This window comes from Manduca sexta, chromosome 15 (assembly GCF_014839805.1).
Source record: "Manduca sexta isolate Smith_Timp_Sample1 chromosome 15, JHU_Msex_v1.0, whole genome shotgun sequence".
NCBI classification, from domain to species: domain Eukaryota; kingdom Metazoa; phylum Arthropoda; class Insecta; order Lepidoptera; family Sphingidae; genus Manduca; species Manduca sexta.
In genome coordinates this window covers 6,644,156-6,669,568 of record NC_051129.1, presented here as the reverse complement: position 1 = coordinate 6,669,568, position 25,413 = coordinate 6,644,156, and the positions used below count along the sequence as shown (strand labels likewise).

The window sequence follows — 25,413 nt, the reverse complement described above, 5'->3', positions numbered from 1 at the left end:
ATCAAACATCACGAAAGTAGGTACTTACGTACACAATTTTGTTAGATACGTATTACGTACTTCATTATAAATAGGTACGAAGGGGAGCAAGGTTGTCTATTGACATAATTTTTTTGTGAAACAGCTGCTGTTGTAAGTCGTACCCTCTCTGTTGAGAAGCTGAACTGGTCTATAGCTCAAACCATCAAACTGTCTATAGCGTGATATTTACAAAAAATATAAAAATGTCTTTGGATTTATGTACGTTTTTCATAATATACGTTACATAGTGAAATTTGTTTTTAAATTACCTACTTTGATAAAAACAAACTGGATTTAAAAAATCAAGGTTATGGCCCCGTTACACGCGGTCTCAATATTTCTCAAGATCATTAATCAAGTGTTGTGTTTATGAGTACCTACCTACCTTTTTATTAGGAATGCTTTACACTTTCAGTACCTACTCAACATATAAATACAAAGCTACAAAGGCGGATTAACAGCATTTTAAATAAATTTAACTAAAATTTACGTAGGTAAGTACTTTCCTCTATATTTTTCTTATTTAAATGCGTTAAACGTGTATATTAATAATAATAATAATATCAGCCCTATATTATATAAGTACTTGCCCACTGCTGAGCACAGGCCTCCTCTATTACTGAGAGGGATTATGTCTTAGTCCTCCACGCTGGCCTAGTGCGGATTAGTAGACTTCACACACCTTCGAAATTCCTATAGAGAACTTCTTAGATCTGCAGGTTTCCTCACGATGTTTTCCTTCACCGTTAAAGCAAGCGATAATTCACAAAGAATACACACATGGATTTTAGAAAAGCCAGAGGTGTGTGCCCTTGGGATTTGAACCTGCGGACATTCGTCTCGGCAGTCCGTTCCACGCCAACTAGGCTATCGCCGCTCAAACTTGTATATTAGCGCCGCAGTTTTTGAAGTGAGTAGGATAAGTACCAATTGGCTTAAGTACCTCCATTAAAACAGGCAGATTGGTTTACGTTTCTTACTATCATAAATTGATGAGTTATGGAATTTTGCTATAGAGTAATGATACGAAAATAATGCCAAATATTTTGTTCCCCAAAAACGAGCGTTAAGATTTATTTATTCGCTAAGTTTGAAATTTTACGTAAGAGGAAAATTCAAAGAAACAAATAGAATCACTGTACCATTACGATTAATTTTCAGTTATTTAATTTTACGTCCATAATAAGATACAAAAATTCCTGGGATTAAGTATTTTTGTGATTTTCTTTGGAATAATTTCATTCGATCCAATACATCTTTAAACGCGGTATAATATTAAATAAGCAACCATAATTTTAAACTTGACATACTCTTTAAGGTAACGTCCGCATAGACAGGCGGCATGCTTAGCGCCTAGAGCCTAGCGCCTTGCGTTCTGGCTACCTGCTAGGACCTACACGGTCGCCGCACTGAAAGTTGTGTGCGTGGTGGGTCGCTAGGTGCCTTGGTCATTTGTTGTCGGCACGGTGCCGCGATCTCACTTTAAAAAGTAGCTCTAAAACGGCTATTTTCAGAAAATTCATCTTTAAAATATACAATTTCACTGCTTTATCCATCATGTTGGGTTCATGACAACTAAGTCACGGTCAAGTCATGGGGAGTTTCATTTTCAGTATTAACAATTGCGTAATTTTGGCAAAAAATAATAATATTTGCGTATGACCAGATTTCAACATGGTTAAGGTGGCCGATGGCACATGCGTCATACTCGTAAACGGGTGTTGCTTGTGTGGACTGGTCTGCTCATCATAAAATTAAATGCAAGATTTTAGTAAGTTATATTCACTTAAGGCGATACCTCAAGGTCCATTTTCATACATTTTGTTTCACCTTTAATCTGGGTAACTAAACAAGTATTGGCAAGTAAAGAATTTAAATTCACGTCTAGTTAAAATAATTAATAATCATGGATATTTCGGCCTTTAAAATTTAATATGACGAAATTTTAAAGGCAGAAATATCCATGATTATTAATTATTTTTACGTTTTTCTTTCAACTGCGACAACTAATCACTAACTAGACGTGAATTTAAATTCTTTACTTGCCAATACTTGTTTAGTTACCCAGATTAAAGGTGAAACAAAATGTATGAAAATGGACCTTGAGGTATCGCCTTAAGGTCGATTTCGGGGATAAATGCGTGATGTGAGTACTTGTCTTTAAAGAAATGTAAAAATATAAACAATTTAAGTATTATCTGTCCTATAAGTATATAACGGCAGGCTAGGTGTATGCTCGTTATCGTCTTCCATAGCTTATTACTACTAAGTATCGTGGGCGTATGTGGGGATATGTCAGATCACAATAGCCGATGTCAGATTTTAGTAGTTGTAGTTTTTGTCCCAAAACAATTATAATTCCAACAACACAAACTACTACGGAACGCGAGACAGTCTCCACGCACCCACAGCACTAGTCTCCAATAATATTATTTGATCACTTGATCTAAAACCAACTGAATTACTAATTTTTCATAGGCTTGTCATTCTCTTTGACTGCTAGCTTTTCGGCCTTCTTGATGTCGTCTGACATCCTCATTGCGCTGTGTAACGAAGATTCTGTCGAATGCCATAAGATGGCATTGGCGTTCCATTTAAAAATCAACTCGATGACGACACGGCCATCCTGCTTGCACACGTCCACGTGTGTTAACCTGTCGACAAAACCAACACCAAGTATCCTTGTTGCATAACGCTCGGTCATACCTGACCATGATATCTCTACTAAATATCACAAAAATAGTAATAAAAACAAGCTATGCAACCTTATAAACTCTAACGTACATTTCTTCTATTGAACTCATTAACTAGATACCTCAATCGTCTTAAACTCATCACAACATTGTAACGCGAAGAGCCATGTACCACCGTTATCTCTTACAACAATTCACTCTGACCATTAATAAACTTGCCAGTATTTTTAATTCTTAAAATACCCGAGTAAAAACTTCTATCGCCACGGCCTCTCTCAGCCGAAGAGTCATCACCAACTCTCTCTCTGACGCGTCTTTACGATCCACGTAAAACGCACGTGTGCATCCCTCTCAGACTACACACGGGACGGTCTCTGCAGACCACGACCTCCACTAGAGATGTACGCCCACCGCACACCCACGGACTACTTGGGTTACCCCAAGAGACACCGACTTCCAACGGGCTACGACTACGTATCATCCACTAGCAGGTCGACTATCTACGGCCGATAGAGTTCACACTCGTGTTCACACTATAATTAACTTAACTTTGCTCATCAGCATTGGGAATCTCATGAATTTCTACTTCGACTGGTACATGTCTCTCTGGCATCTTACGTAATCGACCATAAGCATATTTCCATTTACGTTTAAAATTCAAAGCTTGCAACGTGTAACGAAATAATCACCACGCAAAACTTCAATCACCTTAAACGGACTTCTAAATTTTGGGTCTAATTTAGTCTGATTTCGCTCCTCGTTTTCTAATAAAACGAAATCACCTTCAGAAAACTTCGTGTAAGTAGATACTGTCTAAACTATTTTATAGAGTTGACAACAGCGAGCGTCTAAAAGCTCTTTCGCGCGCTCACGAAGAACCCTACGCTCATCAAACGACATTCTATATGGTCGCTGTTGTACCCTACGGTTGGGATGTATTAACTTAATTTTAAGCTTACCTATAGACACGCGAATTGTCGGCATACCGGTTATAAAACATTTTGCATAACCTCTAAAAATTTCTCAAAGTCGCGATTTTTCAGCCCCTATGAGACTCGTATCACCTACAGTAGAATTAATTATCTATTTGGCAATGTTACACATTGAATTTAAAACTTTAACTTTATGTAAAGTAAAATCGGTCGCAGTCATGTTTATAGAAAAGACTAAATTTAAAATCTCCCGACCAATCATTATGCCACTTTGTAACTAATCATCTTGTAAAACGTGAAATAAGATTTCAATAGGATGATCGTTAATCATTATGTAAAACAATATTTGTTCTGTGCATAATAATCGTGACTGTCCGATACCAGTCATACCAATATCACATTACTAAATCGTATACCTGAAAATTTAGCACTAAAACTCTCTTTAATCAAGAGCACTCAGCACCAGAACTATAATAAAACAGTGCAACTGACCATTATACTCTAAGGTGCCATAGGAGGTTGAACTACACACAGGTCCAGCCGTCGCTCTGTACGCGCCTCGCTCTTCTCGCTACCGTCTGCTTGGCTACCACCGCTTGTACAGCGCATGGCGATGTGTCCTGGTTTGCCACACTTGTAGCAAACTAGGGGCTTCGCTACTGGCTGCTGTGCTACTTGACTAGTCACCGTCGCTACTGGAGGTCTTCCTGTACCATTATTCGGTTTGCTTCTACATTCGGATCGCTTGTGACCCGGTTTGCCGCAATTGAAGCACTTTATTTGTGGCATCTTTGCTCGTTTGACCTCAGATGTATTCAAGGTCTCACTAGGGGTGCTCATTTTACGCTTCAGATATACTAAGGCTTGAAATTCTTTTTGCATTTTGTCTCTTGTCGTAATGTTACTAGTGAATGCCAACCGCTGCAATCTTGAATCAAATTGAGAGACATGAGCGAGTACAGTAGCCACTGCAATTTGTTCCTTATCGATTTGTTTCCATCGATTAATGAGCGACGACAACAAACGGTTCGCATAAGCAACCAACGTCTCTTTGTCATTTGGTTTGTCAATATGCAGGTTTGTGAGGGAACCCGCTAAGGTTTCCGTCGGAACAAATCTGTTCGTAAAAAGTTCCTTGAACTCACTCCAAGTTATGCCGTGGTATGCAATTTGCGATAGCCATGTTGACGCTATCCCTTTCAAGGCCTTGCTGATCACAACGATAAGTTGGCCTCCTTGCATCAGATTATCAGCAAAACATAAGTCCGCTGTTGCGCACCAAGATCTCGCGTCCGTGTCCGTCTTATCCGGGTCCGTCTTATCAAACTCCGGCAAATTAACTGCATTGGTCGTCTTTTGCGTTTGTAATGCCTCAATCAATGCTCGCATGTTTGCATTTTGTTGTTCAAACATAGCACGCCAACGGTCACTTTCCGAATTTTTATTTTGATCCGACATCGATCCCACTTCTGATAACGGCAGGCTAGGTGTATGCTCGTTATCGTCTTCCATAGCTTATTACTACTAAGTATCGTGGGCGTATGTGGGGATATGTCAGATCACAATAGCCGATGTCAGATTTTAGTAGTTGTAGTTTTTGTCCCAAAACAATTATAATTCCAACAACACAAACTACTACGGAACGCGAGACAGTCTCCACGCACCCACAGCACTAGTCTCCAATAATATTATTTGATCACTTGATCTAAAACCAACTGAATTACTAATTTTTCATAGGCTTGTCATTCTCTTTGACTGCTAGCTTTTCGGCCTTCTTGATGTCGTCTGACATCCTCATTGCGCTGTGTAACGAAGATTCTGTCGAATGCCATAAGATGGCATTGGCGTTCCATTTAAAAATCAACTCGATGACGACATATATAAATTACGAGCGTGCATTGCATGCATTTGATGATTTTTCTTGTAAATATGACTTGGACTTGTTTAATACTAGTGTTTTTCACCTTAAAATATTATACTTAACTACTAAAAAATAAATATTTTGTCAAGAGCTGATTTAAAGATTATCAGGGTAATCAATTCACCTCTGATAATCTTTAAATTACTTATCTCTTGACAAAAGATATTTTTTTAGGTAATCAATTCATAGTTGTGGTTGCATGCACTTGCGCACCCGAATGACGGGGTTTTAGTCGGTAGGACGGTTTATACTTTATACCGGCGAGTCCGGCAGAAATCCGTAAACAGATTTCCCCGTGTTAAAAAAAAGTACTTAATCAATTCATTATCATCATTAGGTAAATATTACCATAAACTACTTTAATATCTGTGTTAAGAAAAAATAAATGGTAATTTAATTGTAAATTTTATAGTAAGTAACTTATTTTTTTGATTGGTACTTAATATCTTAAAATAGCACCAGATTTTACCCTGGTTGTACCTTTAAATCACTGATATCAAATTCAGTTCCGTCCCGAAAAGAACACAAAGTGCACACGAACACAAAGTACTGTAGTAAGTAGGTAAGTACTAAACTACGTCTAGGCACCAAGTTCTATGAAAAGGGCGACAAAACGTTATTTTAAATTATTATCGTTATCGTAAATCGTATCCATAATGTTAAGATTGAATTATAACAAGCAATTTATTAACACAATCACATGGCGACATTACAAGCACGAATGTATTAGCGATGCTATTTTAAGACCTGTTAGAATAAAGGACTCCAGTTTGCGTGGCAATGTAGAAGAATGTACTGTGTTCTTTTAATTAGAAAAACGCGATGGGGGTGCGAGGTCAGTTTAGTGGGTTCCCACCTCGTATAATGGGTAGTTACGATACGATCTCAGGCAACGGTCAGTCGAGCGGAGGTGGTGCAGCAGAGTGGTCTACTCAAGTGTCGCGCCGCGCCTGTGACATCGCGATTCAAACAACACATGCTGACGCGCTGTTGCTCTATTACTCACTAATGAAGTTTGTACGAAATCTTGATATTTATAATATGCATTATGGGTTGTACAAGCAGCGCGCCAACCGTAGCCATCCCCGATGCTAATACGGCGTCAGGTATTTACATAATGTTACGTACAAGAAATGAAAAATACGTTTTTCATCTACAATTTCAGAGGACCCGATAACACAAGTTATTTACTTACACGCTTCTTCATTTCATAAATTGTAATTTTCACGTCCATTGTGGGTAGAAAACATTAATTGGAAAAACACAAATGTTAAAATTGTTATCGTATATCTAACTATGGTCTGCTTGATAATAAACTTATGTAGGTAAGAATAATATCTGATATTATAAAGTTCTTTTCCATTTTATTTAACTTAGTGTTTTACCGAGTTCAGCTATTTTAACCACGTACACTTGATTTACGAGCAACTTCATTTTTATTTATACGCGATACAAATGTAAATTACCCTGGGTATTTATACTTTCTAGTGCTAAAAGTTGCTACATTCAGAATATAAGATGTAGATATAAAGGAACTAATGTAGGTACTTAACTGTATAATAATATGTCGGGACTTAGTAGACCTATCTGATAACAGTTAAATATATATATAAATAATATATATAATACTATCCCAGTGAATGATCAGGCGTATAAAACTATTCTGTAATATCTTTGTCTCAGTTTGTAGATGTCTAAATTTAATTAAACATTTAAGCCCGTGAAATGTCGTAAATACAACGCTTATCACAATCCGTCACAGTAGTTCCCTAACCTTATATGCTTATACCGTACTAGTACGAGTATAGTCGCCGCTTAATGTTTTTGGCGAAAAAAGTAAAGAGGCATTAATTAGATCCAGATTTCAAAACAGGTGCTTCAGGTAAAAGGCCGTAAGTGCCAAGAAGCTCTACGCGAGTAAGTAATAAGTAAAAACACATTTCACGTACTTTAAACCTAAAAGTGTTGCCATTTTTACAAGGCTACTAGTGCCTTTAGGGTAAAAATGGCCTAAAACTCGCTCAGTTACCCCGTATGACACTTCGAAAACACATTTATTTTTGCTTGGGCATAAGTAACAAAAAATGTAATTGTAGAGCCATGGGGTTAGGCACATTTGGAAAAACAGAATACTTAAAGTAGAATGGCATTCGTAAATCATTTTCGACCAAAATATCGCTTACCTAATTTAAAGACTGTAACAAGATTTTAAAAACTGAAAAAAATACTTATACACACTGCGAGGTAGTTCAAAACATCCCATATCAAAATGAATCCAAAAGTTGCTTTGTTTCGATGGCCGTATGGGGTCTGGCATTATCATTTAGAAGGCAACATTATTCTTCAACAGGCATTTGTATGACATAGGTAGAAAAATCAAAAGTCAAGGCCAACGGGAACATAGTTTGGCACTACGTCCAATCTAATAAGTTATCTGGGCATTAGTGGATTAACTAACTGATTTCTTTTTCAGAAGAAACTGTGAATATCGAACAAAAACTACAAGAAAAAAATATTAATAATCAAGAGAAAATGTCAAAGGAGGATCAAAATGAAACAAACGACTCAAATGTGCTTCCTAAGTGTGATACCATATCGGAACCTATCCAAGTATTTAGTCATAATAAATCATTGACGGATTTACGTAGTCTAGAAAATATGAGAGGTAAGTACTTAGTATGGGAATAGGGAACCGGTCTATGTTTGTTTTTGTTCATTGTTCTATATGTAATGATTGAATAACACGAAAAAGAAGCACTCCTGCGAAAATTCCATACAAATTGGTTAAAAAATGAGCTAGTAATTAATATTTCAAATATTGTAACGTGCAGAAGTGGGCGCGTTGTGGGGATTTCGCTTCATCTCTTTCTTTCGCACGCGTCGCAATTCCCGATTACGTTAAATGTAGGTATTTTGTCTCTTTTCTGTTTCTTGTTAATTACCCCTTCCACCCATATTCAAAGACTTATACTAACTTGTTGATTTTTTACCGGATTTTAATAATTCCTTTTGTATTATAATTTATATACTTAACGTAAATATTTGATAATAGTAAAGAACAAAAATGAATCCGGTACCCTATTAAACTTAGGTAAGTAAATGTCTTTATGGTTTAAGAGATCAATGCCAAGATCTACAGCTTTCGAAATCTATTATATTATGATAAGGTCACATTTATGGTGTAGACAAATAGCCCTGCGTCAGTCTGTCTGATTCGTTAGCGTTTGGCTAGGGGTCGGCTATGACTTTGTAATACCTAACATGTATGTTGCAACTACTTCCTAGAATCTGAAAATAGTTTTGCTTTCAGCTCAATGTATCGGGTCTTAACTTTTAAGGCACAGTAACCCTAACAGAACCGTTCAGTCGCACCCCACGCAGGCTGGGCGGTAGTGGCAGCTCACTTTCTCCTCGAAACAAAAAAAAATTATGGTCCGCAATCGCTTGAAAACAATTATATTCGTTTAGGCGGGCCCCCAGCTAAGCAGCGAGTTAAACGTTTTTTTAGGAGCTATCTATTCGATAGATATAATAGATATAAAAAAACACATTTCTGCAATGCTATCTTTATTTTGGTTGTTTAATTAATTAATCCCTCTTAACCGAATTTCGGCCACGGCGGCCAATCTCAAGAGAGGTCAGCCAGGTACAAAAACCTATTTTAGTGCACGAGTGTGTTCACAATACACTGGTGCACTTTTTGTTCATGCCTCTCAAAGTCCGGTGAGACGGCATACCGACATGATCAGAGAGAGATCAGGCGCAGGACTAACTGTTCTATGTCCTTTCCGAGGCACGGATGTATCACACCGCCAACTTCCTGGCTCCGAGCTGCGACTGAGTAGGTAATTTTTAATTTGGAAAAACAGACACAATAATAATTATTGTTGGTCCGACCCGGGTTCGAACCTAGGACCTAAGCGCCATAGTCGTACTAGTACCGCGTACGCATTAAAACTTCACCACCAAAGCAGTATATTTTACTAGGGAAGGGACCTTAAAGGCTTAGCGCACTGTTTAACAAATACCAGTGGGTATTTGTATCTGCCGGAATTGCTACGGAGCACGAAGCTGCTCCATTTGCGAATACGTGCTGTTTTATTTTATGAAATTTTAGGCTGATACATTATTCACCAACAGTAGGATTCGATTAATATTTTTTAACTGGACTTAAAATGGAAAAAATTTAAAGTTATGATTTAAAAAATAGTTATAGTATGAAGAATAGGTATAAACCATACATCGTAGTAGTAAAAATAAACGAAAATTGCAATGCTTAATGTATCAAAAGGTTGATAGGTTGGTGTCAAAATGAGCAGTAAGGATAGTCCGGGGTTGGAAAAATTTGCGGGAACCCCTCGTTGCCTGATGTGGTTTCCGCTATGTTCGGCGGCCGCAGGTCATGACGAGCAATGAGCTTTATGATAATATAACAGAATTGAAGGTTTAAATACTTTAATACTACTACAATGTTCTGCCAGGGAAATTCCTTCTGCCTAAGTATACTCAGTTTTATCACATACTTTTTTGTTACTTCCTACCTACCTACGCCATAGGTACTTAACATAATCATAAGTTTTAGTATAAATGCCACGGTATAACGCCTTCGTTCTAACCAACGCTTTAAAAGTTTAATCTAATAAACAATATTTATTCATATTTCAGAAAACCATGAAATGGAAAATGGTGAAGAAAATAATAAAGATAATACGCCAGTCGATACATTACACGACGATAAAATATCTAGTTTAGAAAATATCGTTAAACGAGTAATTGAGAGTAAGGTTACGGAAAATATTATGAACCATGGTGGCAATTCTCATAACGAAGATCACAACATTGAACAAACTAGTCAAGAACATGACTCGGCTATCACATTACAATTAAATAACATTCTTTTAACCAATATTGAAGATGTTGAAAAGTAAGTAGTATTAACCCAAAAATCGTCTCAAAAATCAGCTTTACTTACCAACCAACTGATTCTATACGAATTCTAAAAAAAGAGCTTAGGTATATCGTCTTGCAATTTGCCAATAGAATTAATACTTCACACTTAACAGCTGAACACGAAGGCACAATCTATTCTCTATGCCTAAAGACTATACTAAACTTATTTAGGATTATAAGTGCCCTAAGTTTGCACTTACATTACAAGTATTATGAATTTAATCACGGAGTATAATATGTTCTACGCGAAGATTAAATGTACGAATACATTGTTCTCAGAAACGACAATTGCGAAGAAAAGGCCAGTCCAACCCAATCAGAATGTAGTCGCGTAACTCGATGGGAAGCTTTAGCTGACATTGCTGCAGAATTACCACCTTCGCTTGCTGTTGATCCTATTACAGGACAAATTTACACATTATCAAAATAAATTAGGATCGAAGAACTGAAAAACAATGCTTTCTTTACATCAATGTTAAATGTAAATGTATACCACTTGGTTATCAGTGGTTATTTATATAAATAGGTAATATTTCTAAATTATTAGCAAATAATGTAAATAAACTTATTATTTTCACAAGGTAACTGCGGGTGCCAATCAATGAATAATCCACCGTGTTGTTCCGCACTCGACACTCGAATAACGACCAAACGCAAGTGCCATGCCGCTCCACGCGTGTAGTGTGTGTAGATGAGCGTGAGTTACAACTAACTCTGTGTTATTTTTATGATTTTGTCGCATTGCTATATCTAGCCCTCATATAACAGGCTAGGCGTGTGCTGCAAGGATACCACATCCTTGATAAGGTTTTTTGTATTACCTGTTTAGTGAGTGATGGCGCACCAACACGGTACCTACATGTGCTTTATCTGCCTGGTGGATTTCACTTTATTTTTATATGGAACTGAATTGATGCAAAGCTTATTATACAATTACACAAGACATCCAAATAAGAAATGCACACGATCTTACTTAATATGTATAAAAAAAATAAATGACGTCAATTCAATACTATTTCTCGTTTTTCTTGTGATTTTCCTACCATGAATCAAATACGTTTAGGTCCTACTCACATATTATCATTGTTTCACTATTCATGCAAGTTAAAGCAATAAATAAGTTCCTACTTATATTTATTCCACCTGCGCCAATTCTTGTGCGTTTAAACTTCACACCAAATGCACTTCTATATATAGGGGATAATATCGTGAGCCTAGACTCGCGGTTTAGTATGTAACTAGAGTCAGGTACACCGTGGAAGCATTTATGAATTCAGGCATTATGGTAGCATTTATGAATTCTTGTATTACACATAAAATATTTATTTATGGTATTAAGTATCGATCTGCCTGCCGTAATTGTATTACGGTACGACTGCAGTGCCAAGTCTCGGTTTCGATCCCCGGCTCGGGCAAGGTGGTTTGTGTTTTTCTACTCAGTATCCGCCCGGAGTTTGTGTCCGATATAACTCGCCTCGTATCACATCATAGAACGGAATTTGCACGGCTAAAGTGGGTGTACAAGTGCCTCTGCCTGCCTCATGCTCTTTCGCAGGTTTCCCCCGGTGTAGACTGCTGGGTAGGGTACCTTACAAAGAAAACCTCCAGTCACGCAGTCGGGTAGTTTAAAGGCGATTTTATCTTTATATTGTTTCCATAATTTTATGTAGGATTTATAAGAATTTTAACTGGTCAGAGCTTTGTAATTTACACATGCACAAAGATTCTGACTACTTTTGTCAATGACGTTTTACAAATAGACACGTCATACACTAACAAAATGGCTCATAAACGGCGCACTATTTGCTATATTCAGGTACCTGTACATATAATTACAAATTGGCTCGAAGAAGGAATAAAAAGATGCAGCACACATTCGTTAGAAAAGGATATATATACATCGACAGTTACGTAACAACGTTAGTGCCGCACGCTCATTGGCTGTTAAGAGCGTTTACGTGCAGCGCGCGAAGTCAACTATAGGTACTTCTTCGCAAAATTCACTCACACAGAACCGTGCGTAGCTGTGTGCGTAGAATTAGCGCGTCGGCTATCTTTATAGTCAGACCAACCAATTTTGATCATTTCGCTTTAATTATCTAATTGGAATGTAACTTATAATTTATGATAAATGAAGAATTCTATTATTAATTATATAAGAATTCTTCATGAAATAGTTTATATGTATCATTTTGTAATTATAAAAAAAAATAAACATTTTTAACAAATTTTAACGGCAATTTTACAGATTTTTGTTTTCACTTTCTAAGTAAATGCAAATGCTTAAATTTTTTAAGCATTTGCATTTAGAAAGTACCCTTTAGTAAAGTGGAGCTCATCATGAAGCCAAAAGATAGGCACCAGAACTCCGTAATCAGACAATAAATCAGGAAAATTACTGTGCTACGATGTTTATAATGGATCACATAATTACTCCATAGATCTGCAGTTTTTAATATTTAGCGTTTTGAAAATTTTAATTAAGTCATTAGAAATTACATATTGGAATTTATATTGTGAGTCAGAAGGTGTATGTAATGAGATGTCATTTTTAGGTGTATAACTAAAAGTGAGAAATAAAAGACTTCTTTTTAGAAGTTGGTTATATTTTTTTGGATAGTTTTTTTTAATAGATAGTGCTTCTCAGTGACATTGATCATCAATCGATCGATTGTACATCCATGTATAACAATTTACCAGTTTTTTATCCACAGTTTTGCATAATATTTGCGACACTTGACGAAGCAAAATAGTTGGTTCTGTACTTTTTTTTCGACCAACAGCAGTCAGCTATGACTGTAAGTATGGGAATATCGTCTTTTACATCGCCACAGGCAACATCTTTATCAGTTTCTTTCCTAGCGGCCTCTTGCATCCTGTCCTCTGTAGCTAATTTCAATCATTTAGCTAACTCGTCGTAACATTTCATGTAAACATTTTGCGTTAATATTGGTAAATCTATGGAAGCTAACTGTTCGTTTAAATTTGATCTACCAACTCCAGTCATCATAGCTCCATTCACAGCTCCACGATATACGTCCATACTATCAGTATATCTTTTAGCGCTTAAATAGCTTAAATTCCATATTGCACATATTACACTTCATTAAAAATGTTGACTGCAAGCAAACTTTATTCTCTTTCAATAGTTGTAAATGTTCGATACTACAACCTGTTGCTCTGTTGTGGTTATTGAGTGTTTTAATTTTTGATCCAAGAAATATTGAAAATCTATAATTTTGCGGCTTTTAATAACCTTATTTATTTTGAGTGTAATATCAGGCTCGATTACCTAAAAATTAAAAAAAAATATATAGAATATACTATTATTATTATCGAAGTTTACGCAAACACTACATACTTAAGTAAAACTGCATATGGATCTAGATGTGTTTAATTTATACAAGTATAATGACGCCGAAACCTGCACAAGGTTAAACGTCAGGATAAAGTAATATGTAAAATTGATGTGAGCGTGTAAACCTAAACTAGCCCAAATAGTTAAGAAGATAGGTAAACTAACTACTACTAGTAGTTTTATTCACTAGCTACATAAATTACCAAATCCCTTATTTTTCAGGTTCAAAGAGGAGAAAGATATAGGATTCCGTCTCTCGTCACTTGAATTTTCTTAACAGTGCGCACCAGTGAATACAAAAACCTTGTTATTTGAAAGTAAGCGTACCTATGCATTATGCAAAAATAAGTTAAACATTTTGTTTCGACCGGATTCTCATGAGCATTGACGAACCCAGTTAACTTTGGAGCGCTGTAACAGCGTTTTAAATGAAAGAAATAAAACAAATTATAAGGAACAATTTTCCTCAAAAGATCATTTACAAGTTAGTTTGAGGTAATTTTTTTGTAAAATGTATAAAAAAAAGTTATAGAGCAAAAAAGAAAACTTTTATAAACATTTTCTCACATTTTTGTTTATAACTTCTTTAATTTTTAATTTAGGGCAAAAAGTTATATAAACATATTTGTAGGCAAAACAATTTGCTACAAATTATGACTTTACAAAATTAATGTAAGACGCATAGTTTCCGAGATATCGCGAAAAAAGTGTTTTCACCCCTTTTTCCATGATGGCGGCTAGGGGACAAGGGTGGCGACCCCACAAACTTGAGGTTAAGCTTCTATTGACCCCCCCACATATGTTCTAAAAATAAAATTGGGTCCTCTAAAAAATACAAAGCTCATGTAACATTTCAATGAGCTAATTGATTTTTGACATATATTTGCATGCTTTTGGAATTGCGGGCCCGCAATCGCGGCGGGCGCGGGTAAATTACCGCTTTGTGAGTTTTTAGCTTAAGGTTCCATTTTTTTCCTTTGAGTAACTGTTGCTCAAGTGTTTAATGAGTAAAAAAAGCAACAACCATAACTACAGACGCATGTTATAACATTAGTACACCAATCTTTTAGCTCTTGCTTTAGCCGAAGTTTCAGCGTTGTTGCGTTTCCTTTTCTTGCCTAGAAATAGCTTTACTTCCCATTGTGTCTGAAACATAATAATATAATAATGATTTATAGTAACTACTAAAATTATTGTCACTCCTTAAAGAAAAAAATATTTTACTTACTAAAGTACTAAGATGTGGCAATCACTGTATACACGTGACTATTTTTTCTACGCACAGCAAAGGCCAACTGGAGTCTGGCCGGAGCGACGAGCGATACGTCCTCTCTCTAGAAAGCCTCAAGGCGGACTTAAAACGTAGTGATTAATAATCACCGACAGCCCGACAGTCCCGAGCAGGGTGACCACCTCAAAAATCGCGAATCTGCCTGACCCTGGCAAAAAATCTGCCAAAATCTGCCTAACCCAACTCCAGAATATATCTAAAATATGCCATCATATTATAGCATCCATGAAGACGGGTATAAATAAATTAAATACTATGTATTCAAAGGAATTCCTTTATTGAACCTGAAACATTTGACTTTTTTAATTACTCCATTCACTACATATTTTTATGTGTCACTCCGGTCGGTACGAACGCTCGTATTTTCTCTTCATCATACACGGAAAAACAACTGCACACATTAAACGCTAAAATAATAGCACAGGAAATCCCCGTACTATGCCCGTGACAAAAGTTGCTAGCTCAGTAAATAATTTCCTACCAAGTATATGCATAATAAAAAAATAATGTAAATAATAAACAACAGAAAATTATAAGGATTCAATTTATATATAATAAAGATAGAGATTCAAAAATAATAAAGATTAGCTTGAAATCTGTCAAAATCTGCCACTTTTTTGAAACTTCAGCTTAGTCTGCCAGAGTTAAAATTTTGGTGCCAAATCTGCCCAAATGGCAGAAATCTGCCACAAATGGTCACAAGAGAATATAATCACTGATTATATTCTCTTTGGGCGGACTAATTTGAAACGATTTGCGCGTTGCGTTTTATAGTGGTATTTAAAATATTTATAGAAAAATAACAGAACTAATTTTGTTGAATTTTTAAATTGTATGTTTTTAAGGAGATGTTCTTCTATTATAGTAATCCAATATTATATTCAATTAAGTAAGATATAGTGATAAAAAAAATCATTAGATGACCAACATATCTGAAATTTTCGAATTCTTTGAATTTTTATTTCTCATGAATTAAACATAAAAAGATATTTTTTCTCTACTAACTTTTTTCTTCAGGATCTTTTTAGTTAGATAAAAATAACATATTGTTATGTTCCTTAGTGGTTTAAGATATTTTGAGCTTCGAAATAGACGTTCGAAGCGCAAATTTGAAAACCTCTGTTCAGTAATCATTAAAGAATTTACAAATACTCAATAAATCAAAAAAAATTCTCTACTAACTTTTTAGACAACAAAATTTTCTATAATAATAACTAATTCATAAGTTTTTAAAATAATGTTTTGATGGATATTATCTCCTTCGAAAAGTGCTGTTTTTGAGACATACGGCGCGCGGGTGCGTAAACGCTCTTAAGTCGGGCAATTACCTTACTTTCGTCTTGCCAGTATTGAGCTCGGACCCGCCCTGTGGATTGGGGGCGTTTGGAGAATTTCACCACGGTATCCCCTGCCTGTCGTAAAAGGCGACTAATAGGGGCCACGATGGGGGTCGTCGGCGGGCAGCAGGGGGCTGTCCGCCCTTGTGCATTTTTGTGCGTATTTGCACAATTTTCGGCTGACCCCCGGGATGGACGGCAGTGTGCAGTTGGCCTCATGCTGCCGTAGACGCCGAGGGCGTCCTTCGGTGCGCGGGGGCTCCTAAGCCCCCTCCTCCCGCGCAGGAGACGGGCCGCACTAGGCGGCACCGCTCAGGGGCGGCTGTGGAAGTAGACTTAGACATTTCCGTCAGAGGAAGCTCGCAGTCGTCCCTAATGCGCCGAAGAAGGCCACCGCGGAGTTTTAGTTGGTATGCCGTTGCGTTGTATATAGGTTAGGGACTCGGCCCGGCGGTCGCCTGGAGGTCGACATCAAATCCGGGCGGCGCAATGCCGGGTCGTAAGGCACGGTGACCCCAACATAACCGCTTAGTCGCCCCCCACGAAGGCTGAGCGGTAGTCATAGGACACTTTCTCCGCGAAAACAAAAAAAAAAGTATTGAGCTCGGACAACGTATCTATCTAATAAAAACATCTTAGACTTTTGTAATGTTTTACGACTTCTACATACCCAATTTATTTTCTGATAAGTAATTAACTATTGCCATTTAGGATCTTCAAGAAGCAAAATAACTATAGGTCAATTACATAAGAATAATATTAATCTTTTCATGTCAATATTTGTATAACTTTTCGAGTAAACAATATTTAAGAGCCCTGTTAAATTTAAGTAGGTCTCAGACAACTTGGTTGGTTGAGTAGCGTTTGAGTATTCAGGCGTTATCCTTACAAATGTTCGAAGGACAGGAAATACTTAATATGTCCTGACTCTTTATCTGTCGAGTGTAGTACATTTTTATAGCATCACATACGTGACAAATCAATTAGTCGCTGCCCGCTGGGGACAATGCGGTTTGTGTGGGAGATTTCGAAGCAAAAATTTTTTCGACGACGACATGACGATTTCCTAAATTTTATTCCAGTAATTTGCTGCCATAGTAAAAGCATTTTAATTTTTAAAGTTTTTTAAATAGATGGCGCTGATGTAAAGGTGGCGCTATGCTGCCATCCGCTTTAGTGTGACCACGAGCTTTTTTTTACGGCCCTATATCTACGCACTGCGAAGGCTGCCATGCCGTCGGCACTGAGAAATAGACTTGTTATCACAGCAATGATAGACCTTGTAAATAAATAACGTCTATGAATAAGGCGGGATAATATCTATGTATTTATAATTTAGATTATATTATACGTATGATAGGTACATATTTTTTAATTAATTTGGATTTTATAATTCCAAGGTACCAAAATATAAAATATTTACATTTAAGAAAGTAAATGCTTATATTATACGATTAATGCATATTCGGGCACACTGAAATCTGAATGCAGCAGACTGTATTACCCCCGCTCATCGCCGCTTAGCTACCTAAGGCGCAGTAAAACGTTCGAAGTCAAACTATACGTGTATAACTCTATGTGATAAAACAATTAATTGGCCCGATATCGCTGATAATAATCAATGAGCTTTATTTTTTATTTCGACAGTTTTTACCCTGCATCCTGCAATTTATTTTAGGATACAGACTGTGATTTAAGCACTATGTAGCGGGAAAGGCTTTTCAAGCAGGCAAAGCCATGAGCTTCAACTAGTAAGGATAAATCTACAAATCCTTATCCTATATCCTGTATACTACTCTAGCTTAAATTATATATCATAGTGCGTGGTCTGCTTCAGGCTGAATTAGAAACAAAAATATTGAAGTGATGAACATTTATTTTCCATTTTTATAAAATATTTGTATTACACAAAGTAATCTGGAATGAAGTGCCAAAAAAAAGTTTTATTTTATATAAATTTATTTGACTTATCTAATTGAATTAAGTAAAAAACACTGTGTATTTACTTATCTCTTACTTTGATAAGGTCATTTAGGTCTAATGCTACACATATCTCCTTCGATTCAGTACGTGGATTGCGATCAAGTATTTCTGTAATGGGGTAGTAGTTGTCTCGGTTATCAACATTCCATCCAGAGTACTGAAAAATATAATACAAGGAATTAATATTGTAAACATGACATATCAGATGTGACTCAACAGTATGCCAGACTTATTTCTGCCCCGTAACATAGATGGCGAGTTACATAAAAAAACACACACAGTTTATTGTATTTACTTAATGCTTCTTACGAGAGTCTAACCCTGGCGCTTTACATTTTATGGCCTGTGTATGTATGCTTCCATTACTAGTATAAAATAATGAAACTATGACAATAGACAATATATTATTAAAAGCACAGGTATAAATTTAAAAATATTTGTATGTGTTTATATCCTGACTTTGAAAAAAAGAAAGTTTATTTTACCACACAAGTGCATTTGTGTAAAATTCTTCCACTTGATTCCATTGGTATGAATTTCTGTAGTAATGCTTTTCCATCTATTTTCCATAAATTTAATTCATCCAACTTCGATATTACTGTATCTCCATCCCATTTCACATCCGATTTCAGCAAAACAAAGTTCCCAGACTGAAAAAATAAAAACACCCAGATTGTTGCACCATATTGATATAAAAACGATGTAATATTTTTGTATTTAGTATTAAATCATTTTCATATTATTATGTAAACAAAGGCAAAATCAAAATCTAAAGAAATGGCAAAGTATATCTTTGCCCTATTATACATTGCCAACACATGGAATAGGAGATGTATTTACATCACCTCTCCGATTATTGCTATATGACATGATCCTATTTTTTTAGAGAGTGGGGTAAACAAATAAATGTCATCCATTTATAAGTAATCACCCCCATCCATAAGCGTCTATAATACCAAATTAAACATCGTGTTGCCACCTTTGCGATAGCTACTAAACAAAGACAAATAATCTCTTATGATTATGCACTGCCAGCTTAATCGTGTTTTCATATTCCTTAGTGGAATCATTGCAAATAGAATTATAATATTTACTAATCTCTCCCTATATCATTCTCTCTGATATGTAATAATCATCATTTCAAAAAATATTTACAAACACTCACAAAGCTAGCGTTCACGCCTAAGCGATAGGTTCTAGGTAGTAATTGTAGTGACAAAAACTGGTAACATTTAAATAATATCTTACATGGAAATGCTTTGGTATATCTTTTGATTGGCTGGAGTCTGACTTGTTCCCGTCAGAGCCATTTTTCTCATCCTCAGAGCCTTCCTCCTCGTCAAGGTCGCCCTCTTCATCCTCCGCCTCATCTTCTTCACCTTCACCTTCACTTTCTTCAGATGTTGAATTTTTGCGTTTCTTTTTGGTGTTATTCAGGGATGCTTTTGATGTGCGTTTACGTCCGGCGCGGGCTGGTGTTTCGTTCTGTAACATTATACTTTTTTATTAATAATTACATATATATTATACTTTTTTTTTAATAACTTAAAATATGTACAATTTCCAAATCAATCTGACTAAATATTTGGAAATTATTAGTGAAAGTGAAAGTGTTAGGCTCTGAGACCCATGTTTAGCAGCGGACTTCATGTGGCTGATGATGATGTACAATTTATGATAAATCACACGGTCAACATAGGCAGCCTGATAAAGAACTGAACACATAAAATGAATGTTTAATTTTGTAAAATTTTATGACATCATCTTCAAGATTTGAAACTGTAGCTTAACTACAAATTTATAATTATGACTTCCATTCTCATTAAGTATAATTACAATAATGGATGTTTCGAGTTCTGGATCAAAGGTAATGCCTGTATTGTTCTGAGTAAACAATGATCCACCTACAAACCCCAGAATTCCATCTGGAGTATTTGTGCACTCTAGTAAACAGCCTCAAACAAGGCTCTTGGGAGATTTGATATATGTAAAATGTTTTAAATATGTTTGGTTACAAGGTCAATTCAAGTCAAGGTCAAAAGGTTCAATTGCAGGTCTAAAAGTGAGACATTGAACATTTATTTTTATTTGCCCACTGCCCCATAATTCAAATAATTTCAATATTTGAAAATAGACTGCAATCATAAATTATTGCTTATAAACTTTTTTAAAGGTCTATTATCAACAAAGTTCTTTAAATGATGATCGGCATTAAACATTATTGAATCAATAAATGGGCATTTTTTCCAACTCAAAAGAACACTGATATTGTGTGGAGAGCCTCTGTTATGTTTTTATGTAAAAGAATATAATATTTAAATTATTTAATGCGAAAGACATATTTAAGATACCTTACTTTCATATAAAATTAATACCCCAAAAAGGTTATGAACCATATTGGAGAGATAGTGTTGAAATAATAAGATAGTGAGAAACTAAAAAAGTGATCACCAACTATTTCCAATCTCTGATTGTGTTATTTCCTATAACTTACCAAACAACAGAAATATTCAAACAAGTTACACATGCACTTCTTCAAACCTAACTTCAAAATTTTTGTTTTGGTTCTATCCATTCTTCATTACCTACCCATCTCTATTCCCATGTGGGGTGGACTTGACACCTTCACAATCAAGCTGCAGTAAGCTCTTGGCCTCTTTTTAAGATCGGCCACTTGGTTGATGACCTTCTGATGCAATCCAGTATACGACAAATTGTGTTAGAGAAAGGCACATGAGGCATTGCCTGTCCTGGGATTCGCGGCTTAAGGCCTTAACTCCTTATACAAGGGCCACTTAAGTCCTTGTCTGTCTAGTCTACCATGACTTTGAGCAAAGAATGACATGGTGAGATAATTATTCTCATCCAAAAATCGATACTCATTCGTCCGCAAGCACAATTAATAGACAACAATTACAAAGTAGTGTAATAAAATATTATCTCCAAAGTTCGACAGGTACTACAAGCTACTACACATATGAACTTATTTTTTGGGCTCTATATATAAAACATTTCCTCCTACTTGCAAACATCTATTTTAGAAACATATCCTCATGAACACTAGATTTTGGACAGGGACACCAAACGTCCTAACCTAATGTTTGATATAATTATGTACCTGATAACGTACTGATTGTTTTTGCAATAGATTATATGAGCGTTTCGAGGTCAAATGGTAATAAATCCATGGAAAATATATTTATTGTGCAGTTTTATAAGCGTAATAAGATACATACAGAATCGGCATCCGGTGTCCAATCCTCACCAGAATCTTGGAATTCTTCTGGCTCTCCGCCTTGTTCTGAGCCATCTGAGTCCTCGTCATTTTTCTTCAGTGACTTACGTTTCCGCATATCTGATATAATTTGATAAGAAAAGAGAAAAAATACAAAACGAGCTACCAACCCACGCTGTAATAGAACGACAAGCAAACGACAAGCAAGCAAAGCACAGACGTGAGACGCTTGGTTTTTAGTGATGGGGTAAAATGAATTAAATTATTTAATTCATTCGATTCACAATGTAAACTGGTATGAATCGATTAATTGTTTTTATTGGTAATGAATTTACTACTAATATAAGTATTTTGTAAGCTTGTTGCGAAATAATAATATTATAGATATGGATTTAATAGAGCAATTAGGCGTCATAATCTCTTTTTTTACTATACTATTCTATACTACTACACTATACTATAAATGCGAATAATTATGAAAATGCTTAGATCTTTGATGGTAGTAAAAAGTAAAAACAAACACCACCTACGGATTTGCCGAAGCTCAATATTTCGAACTAAAAAAAATACATAGCGCTATTATTTTGGAAAAAATAATTCATGTACTGCATAAGTAGACAAAAAGATGCACGATAACTTCCTTCCCGTTCCACCAAGAAGTTTGGGTATAAGGTTCTTGCTTTCCATCGATCTTACCTACGAATCTAATATGTAGGTATTTACGAGCTAGTCTCAGGAGCTGGTAGCCCTGTCTATGGTTGATCTCTATTTTCCCGTTTAACAATGACTCGAAGTGGACAATTTGTCCGCTATTGTAAAACTTGCAGCAAATTTTAAACAGGCCGTCATTAATTGAGTCGACTGCCGAGGGGAAATCATTTCTTGTCAATCGACATTCCATTAGAGTCAGTTAGTTAAGTCACATTGCCGTGCTCGTTTAAAAAAAAAGAAATTGTATTGAATTTCTATAAATTGCCATAATACCCTTAATATAGTAGACTTTGTAAATAGGTACCTACTCCCAGAATAGTTTATGATCTATATTCTTTTTACAGCAAAAGTAATATAATGTTATTTTAAACTCTATTGCACCCTTGTTTATTAATCAATTGCACATTTGCTTTTATAAATACATAAACGGTTATTCTGTTTTTTAGCCAACATCGATCACAATAACGTCCCATGCCTGATGTTCATCATACACGTACAACCCTAAAAAATCAATGAAAGTATTTTTAAAATATAAAATACAGTAATGTGACATTTTGTCACATTATTCGATCTGCTCAAAAGGCTTCATGTATCTTCAAAAAATATATGAGGCACTTGTCAAACAGCTGATTGCGTCATTGCATTTATAGTCAAATAACGCAAAAACAAAAAACAAGTCGCAGTAGATCGTATCGAATTCAACTGTATTGTGCGAACGTTGCAAATTGTTGCGTGATAAAAATCATAAAATGAAATTCCAATACAAAGAAGAACATTCTTTCGAAAAGAGGAAGACTGAAGGCGAAAAGATTCGCAGGAAATACCCGGATCGCGTTCCAGTAATTGTAGAGAAAGCCCCGAAGGCTAGATTGGGAGACCTCGATAAGAAGAAGTATTTGGTGCCGTCTGATTTGACTGTCGGACAATTTTATTTCCTAATTAGGAAACGCATCCATCTTCGGCCTGAGGACGCATTGTTCTTTTTCGTGAACAATGTTATTCCACCAACATCCGCCACCATGGGCTCTCTGTACCAGGAACATCATGACGAAGATTTCTTCCTCTACATTGCATTTTCTGATGAAAATGTTTATGGATTTTAATTTTCAATAATATGCTTATTTTAAAATAGATATTTAATATCACACTATCTGACCATATGGTGATGTTTAATTTTAAGACTTAGCTTAATATTGATGTATTATGTTATGGTGATTACTGATTTTATTGGCACATTCACATCTTAATAATGTAACACTATTCAAATATGTGGAATATGTTGCTTATATTTCAATCTCTTTGTTGGGTTTAGGCTTTTAATGATTTCTGTATTAAAGTAATAAACACAAAAGACAACTAGGTGGTTTTTATTTTCTAGTCAATCCCTTCTTCTTACACAAAGAAAACATTACAGTGACATACATGCTTGCAAAAATTAATATTGATAACACAAAACTAAAAATAACAAAAAGCATGACTAATAGTAGTTGATTTAAACAAAATTCCTTTGTTTACTACAATCTTCTTATGTAGGATAGTATGATACACTCCCACTTATTCTTATATCGGAATCTTTCAATGCCTCAGCACCTATACTTGAGAAAAGTTACCTTGTGCAGGAATCAAACCCCCGGCCTCTTTTCACAGCCAATATCACTACTTTGTCTGCCTGATATATTAAGTTGGTAGCTTAGAAGGTATTATTTGCTGTTTGAACTATATACAAACAACCTTTTTTTCTATAGCAATAACTAAAACAACTCATGGTTCCATACTCATACAAAGAAAGTGTGTGTTGGCCTATTGATTAGATTTTCACTAATAATCAGTTAGGTAGGATATAGAAATAAGTTAAAATCATTTATTATATTAAAAGATCTTTTTCTTATATTGTTATACCTTATCCCGAGTTTGGCATTGTGTGCAATAGACCCATAAATGCCCTACCTCCATGAACTTTATAGGCTTATAACTAAATATTGCCCATCAATATATATAATATTGATGGGGATTGCCCAAAAATTTCAGGTGACTGTCAGTATTATAGACTATAGATAAGTAAGAACTTACTTTACTTTTACCCGAGGGTGGACGATGTTAACTGCGACACAGTTAAATATACTAACCACTGCTTACTACTTACAATGGTACCTTATTTCTTATACTTAATGTTTTCTATGCCAAATAAAGTTTTTTATTATTACTGCCCACCTAAAAGGTGCATATGTACTTAAAGAACGCATATGTGAAACCTACGATAGAATTAAGATAGAAAATAACTAATTAATGTTAAAAGTTGCGTCTAAAAAAATAAAAGATTTTTGTTACCTAACTAAATGGTTAGTCAAATGCTTTGATAAACCTGGGGCGTTGGGGGTATTCCTACTAGCTGGCGCCGGGCCTAACAAGAAATCAAACGATACACGAGTGAACTGAAGAGTATTTATCTCAGATGGTGATGTGAACATATGCCAATTTCTCGAAAGCATTCGAGCATGATACCTACGATGATAGGCTAAAACCTCCGTCGGTATTTCGTTAGACGAAGTGGCATTAATCTTTTGATTACGGAGAACTGTTGATTGGAATACTTATTTCGCTTGTCGCTCTTGGCACAGCTCATATCGTAGCATAGCCTCCAAAACCATACTAAGTATTTACTATAATATGGAGTACTTAGGCCCATCGTGCCGGTAGGTGAATAGAATGTGACAGAGGGCCCTCTCGGCTCATTTGAGAGCCGCAATTTGCGTAGATTTATATTAGGAACAGAAGAACATTTCATATAACACGTTGAATATAAAAAGGAAAAACAATTTACTTAGTTACATTCGGCAAGGCCATCTTATTATTTCGACATACTTATCCAATATTATGTCTGTTAGACGTAAGCAGATGCAGATTATTCTCCAGTTGGCATGATTTGGACGATTTGTGGCAACGTAAGCCTCAGCTTGGTTTTCTCTCATTTCCATATAGTT

At 35.8% G+C, this 25,413-nt stretch overlaps 3 protein-coding genes across 8 annotated transcripts; 2 read left to right on the top strand and 1 right to left on the bottom strand.

Annotated features, from left to right (window-relative positions):
- Window positions 1–345: 345 nt before the first annotated feature.
- LOC115451775 lies at window positions 346–11,532 on the top strand. 6 transcript variants are annotated; one of them, XR_005112413.1, is made up of 5 exons: window positions 6,460–6,673; window positions 8,041–8,232; window positions 10,233–10,491; window positions 10,797–10,998; window positions 11,099–11,532. XR_005112413.1 is itself a non-coding variant. In XM_037439005.1 (4 exons), the coding sequence occupies exons 2-4, from the start codon at window positions 8,100–8,102 to the stop codon at window positions 10,945–10,947; spliced, it is 543 nt and encodes a 180-aa protein (XP_037294902.1). In that variant the 5' UTR covers window positions 346–515; window positions 8,041–8,099; the 3' UTR covers window positions 10,948–11,532. The 6 variants fall into 6 exon arrangements, 5 of the variants coding, with proteins under 5 accessions (XP_037294902.1, XP_037294903.1, XP_037294901.1 ...); XM_037439005.1 differs by lacking the exon at window positions 6,460–6,673 and adding an exon at window positions 346–515 and having other exon boundaries at window positions 10,797–11,532; XM_037439006.1 differs by having other exon boundaries at window positions 6,460–6,584; window positions 10,797–11,532.
- Window positions 11,533–18,361: 6,829 nt separating this feature from the next.
- LOC115451777 (general transcription factor IIF subunit 1) lies at window positions 18,362–21,979 on the bottom strand. Its single transcript, XM_030180150.2, has 4 exons — window positions 21,723–21,979; window positions 19,735–19,971; window positions 18,972–19,136; window positions 18,362–18,643 (listed from the first exon to the last, which is right to left on the bottom strand). The coding sequence occupies exons 1-4, from the start codon at window positions 21,837–21,839 to the stop codon at window positions 18,506–18,508; spliced, it is 657 nt and encodes a 218-aa protein (XP_030036010.1). The 5' UTR covers window positions 21,840–21,979; the 3' UTR covers window positions 18,362–18,505.
- A 1,071-nt stretch (window positions 21,980–23,050) lies between these two features.
- LOC115451780 (gamma-aminobutyric acid receptor-associated protein) lies at window positions 23,051–23,788 on the top strand. Its single transcript, XM_030180152.2, has one exon. It carries the CDS (start codon window positions 23,182–23,184, stop codon window positions 23,533–23,535), a length of 354 nt encoding a protein of 117 aa, XP_030036012.1. The 5' UTR covers window positions 23,051–23,181; the 3' UTR covers window positions 23,536–23,788.
- Window positions 23,789–25,413: the final 1,625 nt, after the last annotated feature.

Bases quoted from the DNA above. Each gene is read 5' to 3' on its own strand.
- LOC115451775 (XM_037439004.1), top strand. From the start codon at position 6,616: ATGGGTTGTACAAGCAGCGCGCCAACCGTAGCCATCCCCGATGCTAAT. The intron at 6,674-8,040 runs GTATTTACATAA...TTTCTTTTTCAG, and splicing joins CGATGCTAATACGGCGTCAG to AAGAAACTGTGAATATCGAA. The intron at 8,233-10,232 runs GTAAGTACTTAG...TTCATATTTCAG, and splicing joins TAGTCTAGAAAATATGAGAG to AAAACCATGAAATGGAAAAT.
- LOC115451777 (XM_030180150.2), bottom strand. From the start codon at position 21,839: ATGCGGAAACGTAAGTCACTGAAGAAAAATGACGAGGACTCAGATGGC. The intron at 19,972-21,722 runs GTATGTATCTTA...ATAATGTTACAG, and splicing joins GGACACCGGATGCCGATTCT to AACGAAACACCAGCCCGCGC. The intron at 18,644-18,971 runs GTAAAATAAACT...TATATTTTTCAG, and splicing joins TACACAAATGCACTTGTGTG to TACTCTGGATGGAATGTTGA.
- LOC115451780 (XM_030180152.2), top strand. From the start codon at position 23,182: ATGAAATTCCAATACAAAGAAGAACATTCTTTCGAAAAGAGGAAGACT.